This window comes from Drosophila kikkawai, chromosome 2L (assembly GCF_030179895.1).
Source record: "Drosophila kikkawai strain 14028-0561.14 chromosome 2L, DkikHiC1v2, whole genome shotgun sequence".
NCBI lineage: Eukaryota > Metazoa > Arthropoda > Insecta > Diptera > Drosophilidae > Drosophila > Drosophila kikkawai.
The window spans coordinates 19247000-19258044 of record NC_091728.1 but is presented as its reverse complement, the minus strand read 5'-3'; the positions used below and the strand labels follow the sequence as shown (position 1 = coordinate 19258044).

Genomic DNA, 11045 nt, shown 5'->3' with positions numbered 1-11045 from the left:
TATTTAATCTCTTAATCATAATTACAACCTGCATTTTTTTCTCTTAAGACGCTCTGCGAGAAGGGCTTGAGTGCAATGGAGACATCGCATCGTCGACTCACCTGTGACCTGGAGCAGAAACACAAGCTAGAGATTGAGCGTTTACTGGCCGAGAAGGAAACCGCCTTGGCCGAGGAAACTCAGGTTAGAGTCTCAGGACCCATTCAACTTATACCCAATTGCTGATTGCCTTTATATAAACTCACAGGCCACTTTGGCAGCTCTGGATGCCATGCGTAAGGCGCACCAGAGCGAAGTGCAGAGGGAGGTGGCACGTTTCAAACAAGAGTTCCTCCGCCAGGTCCAGAGGGGCGAGCACATGCGGGGCGATGGAGCCAAGCTGAAGGAGTAAGTAAAATCACTGCTGATATTTCTAACAAAAATATTCATGACACTATTTAACCAATTAAGGGAGGATCTCGAGGAACTACGCCTGGAAATTCTGTCATTTTCTGAGAAGTACTCCATCAAGTGTGTGGAGAATGCCGCCTTGGAGGAGAAATTGCATATGGCAAATAGCAAACTGAGACACTTTCAGCAGATGCAGCAATTGGAACTAAGGTAGGGCACTAAATAGGAGCCTTTGTTATTTATTTTCACACTTGTTATATATATATTACCCAAAGGAATCAGCAATTTCGTGCTCACCTGGCCTCCTCCGATGACCCGGCGAGTGACGTCCACTTTGTCCAAGGCCTGACTACCGACTCCAGAGAGGGTGCCAATAATTGTGAGGATAGCGAGGTAAGAATCGAAAATGAAACCAATGCAAACGCTCTCTTAACACTAGACCAAATAATTTGTACGAATTGTGACTAACACTAATCACCACAAACAGCAGACAACAAACTAATCCACTTTGTTACCATCTTCCACACTATCTTAAAACGAAAAACAAAACAAAACAAAAACAAAACAATCACCACACACTACAACTACAAACAACCACCCAAGCCTGCACCTCAAATAGTGGGTAAAACAGCAACCAGAACCACAACCGTAGCAGCCGCATCAGCGCCCTCAAGCGACACAGAGTCCAATCCCGATCCCGATTCAGATACAGACACAGAACCCGCCGTCGACTCATCGCGAGCGCCACCCGTGAAAATGCAGCAAAGCCTCCTCGTGATACCCTCCCATATGCTAAACTGTTCCCCCGTGTCTGCCGCAAACGCTTCTGATCAGAGTCCCGGCCGAGATCTCGATGGGCCCGAGGCTGGCTACGAGCCATGCTACAGGCCCTTCGATATATTCGCCATCTATCAGAATCGTTTGAGCTTCCAAGGTAAACGCAAAGCAATTTTCGAACCACTCTTTTCTCCTGGGGCAGCGCACTCTCTCTCTATGTTCTACACATCATCACGACTGTCTCTGATTCTGTCTTTCTGTACATCCCACCTCCTGGCACACTCTCAGTGTTGTTCTCGACTCGAAGTAAACACACACATATCTGTTTTGGCCTTTACCCAACATTTGTTTGGCTTCCACTGCGACCTGCAAGCGATAAATGCGTGACAAACTAATTTTTGATTTGGCCTTTTCTTTTCTCTTTTGCTTTTCGGGACTCGTTGCAGGTCTGAGAGGCAGCTCCACCTTTGGCAAGAGTTTGCGAAAATCCACTGCTCACCAGGCATCACCAGCATCATCAGAACTAACCACGACAGCGCCGCCAACAACCTATCCAAATAAGCCCAGTCACAAGGAATTGTTTAAAACGGCTGCCGTTATTAACATTCAGCAACAGCAACAACTCCCAAATGAAAAAGCACAATGAACAAATCGAAGATAAAATCGAAAAATGGAAAGCAAAAAATGCAATAACCAAGAGCAAGCAAACAACAAACAAAACCAGTGGAACAACCAAAGAATAATTAGTGCTAATAATAAATAAATAAATAATTATAAATATTTAAAAATATATTAATAACCAATCAACCAAAATCCCGAAAAGCAAATATCAGCAATTCTCTAACCGAGCGCAAAACTGGTTGACGAGCATACACAACGATGATGATGATGATGATGTTGGTGATGTAGACGATGAGGAGCAAGACTTGATGAGCTTCACGCGGAGAAAGGGAGGTGGAGATGGAGTTAAGCTAACAACGACTGTTCACCCCCCTCCAGGGATAAACTGGAAGGGACGTCGAGCAATGAGAAAACTAACCCCAACAAGAACAGCAACAACGGCAGCATCAGCAGTCGTAGCAGCAGCAGCAACTGCGCAACAAAGCAACATAACAAGCAAGAATTTTGGGCCAAATTTATGTATTTATCATCTATTCTATCATTGTATCGTATGTTATTCTATTGTACGTTTACCTAATTCTCTATGTCCACAAAATGTGTCATTTATTTATGTTTACGTAGTTGTTAGGTCGGACTTCTTTGAAGCAAGAACGCGAGCAAATTAAGTCTAAGTTGCCAATGCAACTTTTTTTTTATTTGTTGGTTTGTTTCAGTTTCTTATTTCGCTTGTATTACTTGTATCGAAATTGTTTCTGCTTACATACTTGTAAATGCATTACACATAAAGAAAATACAATTGAGAAACAACAAATCATCCAATTATATTTTTGTTTTGTTAAACATTGGTATTAATCATATATCTTATGCAATTTTAATCTTACCTAATAAGTGGGGCAAAACAACAAATGTTAATATTATTTACCCGTAAGTCGTTATTTGTGCAACAAAAATAAAAAATGATGTAAGCAATGTTTATAATTTGAAAAAAATATCAAAAAAGTTGTTTTGACTTGGGCTCGTCCGGGATTTGAACCCGGGACCTCCCGCACCCTAAGCGGAAATCATACCCCTAGACCAACGAGCCAGTTGCGGTCTGACTGTCCAAATGCCTTCATGAGATACCTGCAGCGCAGCCACGTCTCTTATACTGCAATAAGCTTTAAAAATAGCCTAAACCAGTTATTTAAATGTTTACCATCCATTTGCATTGAAAGCATAAGCCACTGTAAGATATTATGAATAACCTTGTAGTGCAGTTTCACTTGGAGGCCTATTTTTCGGTCTCGATCAATCGGCTCGTTGGTCTAGGGGTATGATTTCCGCTTAGGGTGCGGGAGGTCCCGGGTTCAAATCCCGGACGAGCCCAAGAAAGGTATTATTTTTATTTGCTCAATTTTTTTAAGGCTTAATAAATGTTTTATAACTATTATAATATAGTCCCCATATCTTTTGATCTGTATGGATTGTATTTTAAAAAACAAATATCTAAATGCAATTTTTACAGATTTATAAATAAAAACACTAAAAAAAATTACTTTCTCTTGGGCTCGTCCGGGATTTGAACCCGGGACCTCCCGCACCCTAAGCGGAAATCATACCCCTAGACCAACGAGCCAGTTGACTGCACCGCGATAAAAATACGTTTTCTTATTGCAGCCATTCCATGCGCAAGTGCAAATAAAGCTTTTGCCCTAAGAGGCGTGAAGCTTTCCTGGAAAACCGAAGACGCGAGCAGAACGCAAGAGCGCAGATACATCTGCGAGATAAAGATTCTCGACTCATTACATGCCATTTCCAGTAATTTCTGCTGCAGCGGGCAAAAAGAGTGTCTGAATAAATGAGCGCATTCGGACATCGGGGGACTCTGGCTCGGTTCCATGCAGTCTGGCGCATCAGAGTGGCTGCCACAAAAAAGGCAAGGGAGAATGAACTGTAGATGCAGCTGGCATAAGACACACAGTCCGCGGCCTTATATGTCAACTAACGTTCCCTTGGGTACGTGCGACAAAAACCCTTTGGCTCGATCTTAAAATGCAGAATGCGTCGCCTCGTCTCAGCTAGCTGTGTTATGGAGTTTTTCCCGGGAATTGTGGGATCTGTAATGCGTTTTTTCCTTCTAGACCTATTGCCTTTTCTGGTTGGAGCCTTTACGATTGCAACGATTGTGACGTCACTTTAAATGAGTCGCAATGGATTTGAACTTTTCCCCAATTGGAATTGCGCGATTCGATTCCCATTCCACCTTCCCTCGCCGTTAATTCGCATAATTGTTTTGCTACTTGGGAAGCAATTCGACAAAATGTTGACGAAGGCAAAGAAAAGAAGGAGACTGAAGAAAAGCAAACGTTGTGGAAATTAGCGAAAATTACAGGCCCCTGTTTGGCTCTTGAATCACGATTTTCACTTCATTGGCAAACCATCGATACAATTTGTTTGCATTTCCCCCGCTTTTCCGTCGCTCTGGCCACGGCTTTTCCTTTCGCTGCCTGTCCCTGACCCCTGTAGGGACAACGACAGCGACAGCGACCACAAAGAGTCCCAATCCCGGTGGCGATTTTCTTTCGGCTTGCCAGAAAGCCCGGCTAACAACCTTTTTATTTGATTATCTACTCAGTTGCCGTCGCTCCGGCCGCCGACTGACGTGACGGAATCGAAATTACTTAATTCAGACGATTGTCAGTCGACTTTAGTGGCATCGGATCAAACGGGGTTAACTTTACCGCCAGTTGAGCAGGTGATCTTAGCAAACAATCTGAATCTCAGCTGAAGAGGCTGCTGATTTTTACATGCAGATGCTGTTTTTATTTCATAAATTGCGAGTCATCAAGTTCCATCTATACAAAAATGGATTAATAATATAATATTTTGATGTTTGAAAATGTTGTTATTATATTATAGTAGTGTAAGACACATATTTGTTGGCCAGAATATGGGTCAACTTTAACACCTTGATTATCTATAACCCAAACAAGTCCACCAGTAATGAGCCTGATCGGATGGAAGTCGTTTGCCCGTCCCATTCAATCATCCTCCAAGTGGGGCTTCCATTTCCCTCAACTTCAGGCAGCTCGGGAAAGACGTCATTACCATCTTGCACACCTGCAATTACCATCTAGTTCTCCGTAAAATTTTCCAGCTCGAACTATGAGCGGGAAGTATGAGTTCTGATTAGTGTATGATACGAAAGGAGAATAGGAATGAGGAACTCTAAGACACCTTGCCAGAGGGTACGGTTTTACCAATAAGAATTCCATGCGTAAATGTTTGAAGAATCAATAATTAAGCTGACTTAAAGAATTAAAATATTTGATTTTATTTGATATTCATTAAAATATATTTTTTTATAATCTCCATACTTATCACCGCTCTCATTTATTATTTCTTCAGTATAGAAAACCTTACCGAAATTTTAAATTTTATGACCAGTTCTATCCCTGAGCCCCAACTAATTAAACACGCTCGTAAATTGTTATGATATACCATAAAAGAAACGACACTAAATCGTTTACTGACTTCAAAGGACCTAGCGGGGCTCTTTCGCTTTGGCTTGCCGAGCTCCTAACAAGCGCCAAAAAGAAAATCACCGCAAATTAGAACAAACCCATCACGATCGATTACATTAAGTATTGCAGCGCCTGTCTTGGTGTGGCTGCCGCTGCTGCTGCTGCTGCAGATTCTAACTGCGACAACATCAAAGGCCCAGCCTCGACCCAATTGGCCTTCTTCTCCGGGGCACCCCAGATCCCATCCCAGATCCCCGGGCTCTGACTTCATTGAAGCATAACGTTCGCCTCGGACTGGGATTCGGATTCGGATGCGGATTCTTTGGGCCTGTTATAACGGCCACGAAATCGCGCGGTCCGAAACAATGCCACGGCAGCAACAGCAACATTAGCAGAAAGCTAAGATGCGGCAGCAGCAGCAGCAGCAACTTGCAACAGTTGCAGAAACGGTAGCTGGCGTTGAGGCTGGAAAGGGAAAATAGCTTCGTTTCGTTTTCGCCCTGCTTCCAGCTCTTTGGCTCTCTGGGGATATTATGTTTGGTGGCTGTTAACATAAATTTATACTGCCTTTAAACTAATTGACGATGACAACTACTGTGCAGCAGTGGCAGTCGCAGCAGCAATAACTACTGGCAATCGTTGCTGGCATACTTTTCCAGGCATCCCTGTTGCGGATTGGCATCGGGATGGGATGGGATGGCATGGCGATGGCTTTGTGGGCTGGTCTCTTGAAATGTTTCCAGGCCTTGGCGATTTACGAGGGCCGCGATCTTGAAATGCCTCGGCGGACACTCACCAAATGTGTGTGCCAGTGCCACATTTTATTCAGCAGCCGTGCTAATTGGAATCCAGCCATTGGTCTGAAACAATTTCTATTTCAATCATAAAATGTATACTAGGACAGTGGTTAAGCGGTGTTTTGGAGGTTTTTATAAAAATCATTTTCTTTAGGAAGTCACATGAAATGTTTATAAATGTTGCTTTAGAATACTGTATGATTTCTGGTGAAGAGGTGAGCTGGGTCCTTGTCAGCTTGCCTGCTCGTTCAGCTAACATTTTTTTTACCTTAGCTTTCCTTTACAAAGAACTTTAATTGCCTTTCAAAGCTAGTCACTCTTCAAAACTCACTCCATTTTATTTTCCATTTTCATAAACGTGTACCACCATCGATTGTCATTAGTGAAATGAAATGCACGCAAAGACAGAGTGCCGCCTGTCAAAGATGCCGAGGAAAGTTTCGATTCGTCAGCGCGCCAGGTCTGGATCAAGATAGTGTGGCAATTGATGGATTCGTGGAGGCGAAGAGGCCACTGAGGAAGTCGACAACAAGTTGTAAGAACGAATAAACAATTGGTAATTGTTTCGAACTGGAAATGGAAATGGAAATGGCAGCGGCACTAGAGGACTGCCGAAGAGGCCCAGAGACCTGGTGACACACATTTCCATCCATTATCCAGGCACAAGCACAGGCAGACACCACCAACATGCAATGTACACGAGCTTGAAAACCGAAAGTCACACAAACCAAGATAATCATCAAACGAGACTTCTTCTGGCTATGGCTCTGACTCTGCCCGTGGCTCTGGCTCTGGCTCTGTCTATGCTTCTCCTGCTCTCTGGGCCATCGTGTGAAACATAAATGCGCCCAAATTGATTTTTAAATGCTCCTGGGGACCCAGCTCCTGGGGATTGACCCAGCTCAACCCTCTGGGAATCGGCTGCGGAGAATCGAATACTGCAGAATACTATACTTGTGGCTGCCGTAATACGCAAGCCCCGTTTTTGGCGCTGGCAGAAATGAACGAAAAAATCTGTTTACTATTTAAGGCAGTAACAATTTGTTCGGCTCACGTTTTTGGCTAGCACATATTTGGCTAGGATGCGCTTATCCCAAAAGATGGCCTCGGAGAGAGAGAGAGAGCAAATGGAGATGCACTCCGAGGCCTGTGGCCGGGACTGGAGGTAAAAAGGAGACTGCCCCATCCGACGCCCACAATGAAAGGCGAAGGCGAAGGCGTTGCCGCTACAAATTCCCAGCTGGCCTGATATGCAATCACAAAACATTGCATAAACATCGGTACATCGGACAATGGGCCACCTAAATGAACCGATCGTAAATTGCGCGGTAGTTGGGCCCCAGTCCAAGGACCCCCTTTGGGGGGAACCCCTTCTGGACGATGGCAACTGTGAAGTCATAAATTTGTCGACCGTTCCTCGTTCCTGCCGGCTAACGGAGAGTGCACACGGTGCGTATGTATTTGGCCAGGTTCCACATAAAGCAGCGGAGCACGCCCCGAGGGAATTAACGTGGCCAAGATCCTCGCGAACCTCTGGCTGTCGGTGTTGCCAGAGGGAGAAAAGGGAATACAGTGGCAGGGACTGGGCCAGGATGGTTCAAAGGTAAATATGGAAGGAGTTCAGTTGAATATTTTGTTTACCCTGGCAGGGTATTAAGGTAGCTCTCCTAATACAAAAGAGTTACTAGTTTATCTATTTCTTTAGTCCCAGTTACAACTTCTAGCCTATCGTCACTATGGCCTTAGCTATCAATTCACTGTTCATAATTGTAGTTTTTTATGATCAGTTCTAATTTAGAGTTCCGCCTAAACACACAGCCGGAACTTGCGGTAGCCAAAGCGCTCGAGAAAACCATTGGTTGGACAGACCCAGGGGTCGATCTGGGATCGCTAATCAAAAATGTTCTCCGGCCCAGTGGCCAGAGGCCAGGGCAAGGCTGGACCGGGAGAACCCCCCAATTCAAGTGGCATGGAGAAAAGTACGTCCCAAAAGTCTAATAAGCAGTAGCCCAGGCTCAGCCTTAATATTTTTAATTGAATTTTAGGCCTGTCAGGGGAAACTGGCCAAAAAAAAGCAGGCAGGCAGAGCAAAACCACAATTTGTGGCTGGGTGTGTCTTGGAAATTCTTCGGGCCAAGGCAAAAGTCGAAACATAAATTAATATGCAGGCAGGTAACAAACAGCAATAGGCGGAACCGACCAGGGCAAGGCAAGGCCGGTAGCCGGGCAGGCTTTATTGATCTTGCTGCAGGAAGGAGACTTGCTCCTTGGCAGAGCAACATGTGCAACATGTTTGCCAAAAACATTTGCTTAGCCAATTTCTAATACCGCGAAGGCATGCATATAAATCTTGCGACATGAGTGCGTTTTGTACAAAGTTCCTTTATTAACTAAGGAAATACCCTAGCAGGAAAAGAAGTTAGATATAGGAAATATTATCATTAAACCATACCAACCTTACCATTTTAAATCATATAAGGTCACATAAAAGATATTAATAAATAAATAAAAACGTTTGAGCCAACAGTCTTGGATTTATTTACTATCCTCGCAGAATAGAACAATCTCCAAAAAAATGTAATCAGCAATTTATTCACTTGACTATTTTCACCCATCGAGCTCTTCGCTTGGGTGTTGCTGCCAAATTGAATATGATCAGTGAACAGCAGCTACACGGACATACGTACATCAGCAGCAAATTCAATTCGATTTCCTCATCGATGGCGAAAATCCTATTTAAATGGCTTTGGCCAATGCCAATCTTTGGATTCTCCGGAGCTCAGTTTAATGGGATGTTTGTTGCTGCAGTTATTAGACGCTGCTGCGGAACAGTGCCGCTGCCTGGGCGTTTAACCATTATTATATATTGGCCTCATGCTAGTCATTCGTCCGCTTCTGTGCTTTTTTCTGTTGTTTTTGCCTCTCGAGTAGGCCGCAGAGCAGCCTCTGCAATTTAGCTAGAAGTCTTGTGGGTAGAGCACAGCCCGAACTTGCTCTCGATGCTGGCGAGACATTGATCTAATAAATGCTGCCAGCCAGCGGAGGACCGGGCTGTGGGTCTTATTTCGTTTTCTTCTTCTGCAACTCAAATTGCCTTTTGCGTAGTCGTTGTCGGTTTGATCCACTAAACCAATAATGCCACACATCTGACCCAGTTACTCCCCATCCGCCCCCGTTTGGGTGCTTGTTATGCGATTCCTGCCGTAATTATAGGAATAGAGAGAGAGATGCCATCGAAAAAAAAGTCTGCCAAAGCCTACACACGAGCAATTTGCAACCAAATTGTGTATTTTCGCAGAGTTTTCACCTGGCAAATCGAGAGCATGGCTCTGTCATTAAATTCGTGTGTGATATTATGGGAATCAAAACCAAAAACGATCGGAATCAAATTGAAATGAAACTGTATTAATTTTACAGCTTGCTCCAAGTTTCCTCACAAATTCTATTTACCTCTTAAATACTCCGTCTAATTAGTGTCCCATATTGACTGTGCACTCCACCGACCGATTTGGGAGAAGAGCCCCATATCTCTAAGTTATGAGTACTCGTGGCGACTACGGTAGCCGGAGATCTGATGGCATTAAGTGCCGATTTATGGCCCAACTTAGCACGGTCAACCTGGGGAGTAAAAGTTAAGGAAAACACTCACTCGGTCCGTGAGTTAAGTATGCCAAGTTGGCGATCTATTAGAAGATATGCTAAAAGCCCGCGCCAAAGTGAGTGGCTGCCACTCGACCATCCCGAGATCCCGGAGTTGCCTCGCCGGCAAACACTTCTGTTAATGACACTCGTCTCGCGGCTCCTTGGCCAGTGTTAATTTGCGGTCATTAGCCAGGTTCTCCGACTCCTGCGCCGCCGCGTTCAATCAATTTGCGTCTGCGCGGATTCGCGGATTCTTTTCTCTCCGCGGGCTGCTGGCCAAAAGGCTTTCCACACTCGCCGCACTCCACTCACAATGGGTTGTTAACCCACAATGGGCCTTTGTTAACGGTTAAATTACACTTGATGCCGCCTTTTAGGCTAATGATGCGTACGGGAATCATGTGAATACAAATGCTAATTCATTTGCACTTTGCACCCGGCTCTCGTCTGATTTATTTATGCAAAAATAACAATAAATTTCGGGCCCAAAAGTGAATGTTAACAATGAGGAAGTGGGTCAGCCGGGCAGGACAGGGCAGGTCAGGGGAGTTAAGCAGGTGCCTTATCAGCAAATTAAAACGGTCGATGATGTATTAAGTGAGTCTTTAGGAGCTGCCAAAAGGCCCGGACACGCCCCCGGAATCGCTCGATGGCATTGCTAACCCACTTTTCTTCTGGCCAGTCCAGGCAAGGGAATCATCGTGCGATTCGTTTCATTCGATAAAATGGCCGCCGCGCACACACCTGCCGAGCGGGGCCAACAAATTTCACTTATTGCCAATTTGCTGGCAATGAAATAAAATACTTCTTTTCCGTAACTCGCCCGTTGCGCCGCCGATAGCCAAAAACCTGACCAGCAACCGAGGGGAGTCAAAGTCGTAGTCGGAGTCGGAGTCGCCTTCGATCGGCAGCCAGCGCCGACTCTGCAATAAATAAATTGCGAAATTTATTTGGCGGCACTTACGCGTCGCTTTTTTTCAACGACTGCATTTTCCATAGTGATTTATTTGCATCGATTGGAGCTCGGGGCGAGGGGCGCGGGCCTCGGCAGATGATCCAGCCTGCCTGCAAGTAGAAGGCTAGAAAATATCAATAAAAACTTAAATATTCTAGGTTATGACCAGAGCCAGAGATGCGAATAAAGTCACTTGTTAAGGTGAATAATATTTAATATTTTATAAAATGTATTATGATTATAATTTCAAAATTTAAAAAGTAAATTAATTTAGTAAAGGGATTTGGAATAAGGAAGTGGAAACAACTTTCTTTGTAAATTATTGAAATTATTTTATGAATTATAGAGCTTATCCTTTCA

General features: G+C 44.3%; 1 protein-coding gene and 3 non-coding genes across 9 annotated transcripts in view; 2 read left to right on the top strand and 2 right to left on the bottom strand.

The window, feature by feature from the left end:
- The window catches only part of osp (myosin phosphatase Rho interacting protein outspread), a 92096-nt gene extending 89324 nt beyond the window's left edge, over positions 1 to 2772 (top strand). For 3 of the 6 annotated variants that reach the window (XM_070283934.1, XM_070283945.1, XM_070283939.1), the window contains 5 exons: positions 49 to 183; positions 248 to 387; positions 451 to 600; positions 666 to 783; positions 994 to 1675. In XM_070283934.1, the coding sequence (XP_070140035.1) occupies positions 49 to 183; positions 248 to 387; positions 451 to 600; positions 666 to 783; positions 994 to 1554 (1104 nt within the window). In that variant the 3' untranslated portion in view covers positions 1555 to 1675. Of the gene's footprint in view, positions 1 to 48; positions 184 to 247; positions 388 to 450; positions 601 to 665; positions 784 to 993 lie in introns of all 6 variants that reach the window. The other 3 variants (XM_017170691.2, XM_017170690.2, XM_070283948.1) reach the window with 2 other exon arrangements.
- Positions 2773 to 2800: 28 nt separating this feature from the next.
- TRNAP-AGG (transfer RNA proline (anticodon AGG)) lies at positions 2801 to 2872 on the bottom strand. Its single transcript has one exon. It is a non-coding gene; the product is annotated as a tRNA-Pro (tRNA).
- Positions 2873 to 3081: 209 nt separating this feature from the next.
- On the top strand, positions 3082 to 3153 carry TRNAP-AGG (transfer RNA proline (anticodon AGG)). The gene has a single exon. It is a non-coding gene; the product is annotated as a tRNA-Pro (tRNA).
- Positions 3154 to 3331: 178 nt separating this feature from the next.
- Positions 3332 to 3403, bottom strand: TRNAP-AGG (transfer RNA proline (anticodon AGG)). The gene has a single exon. It is a non-coding gene; the product is annotated as a tRNA-Pro (tRNA).
- Positions 3404 to 11045: the final 7642 nt, after the last annotated feature.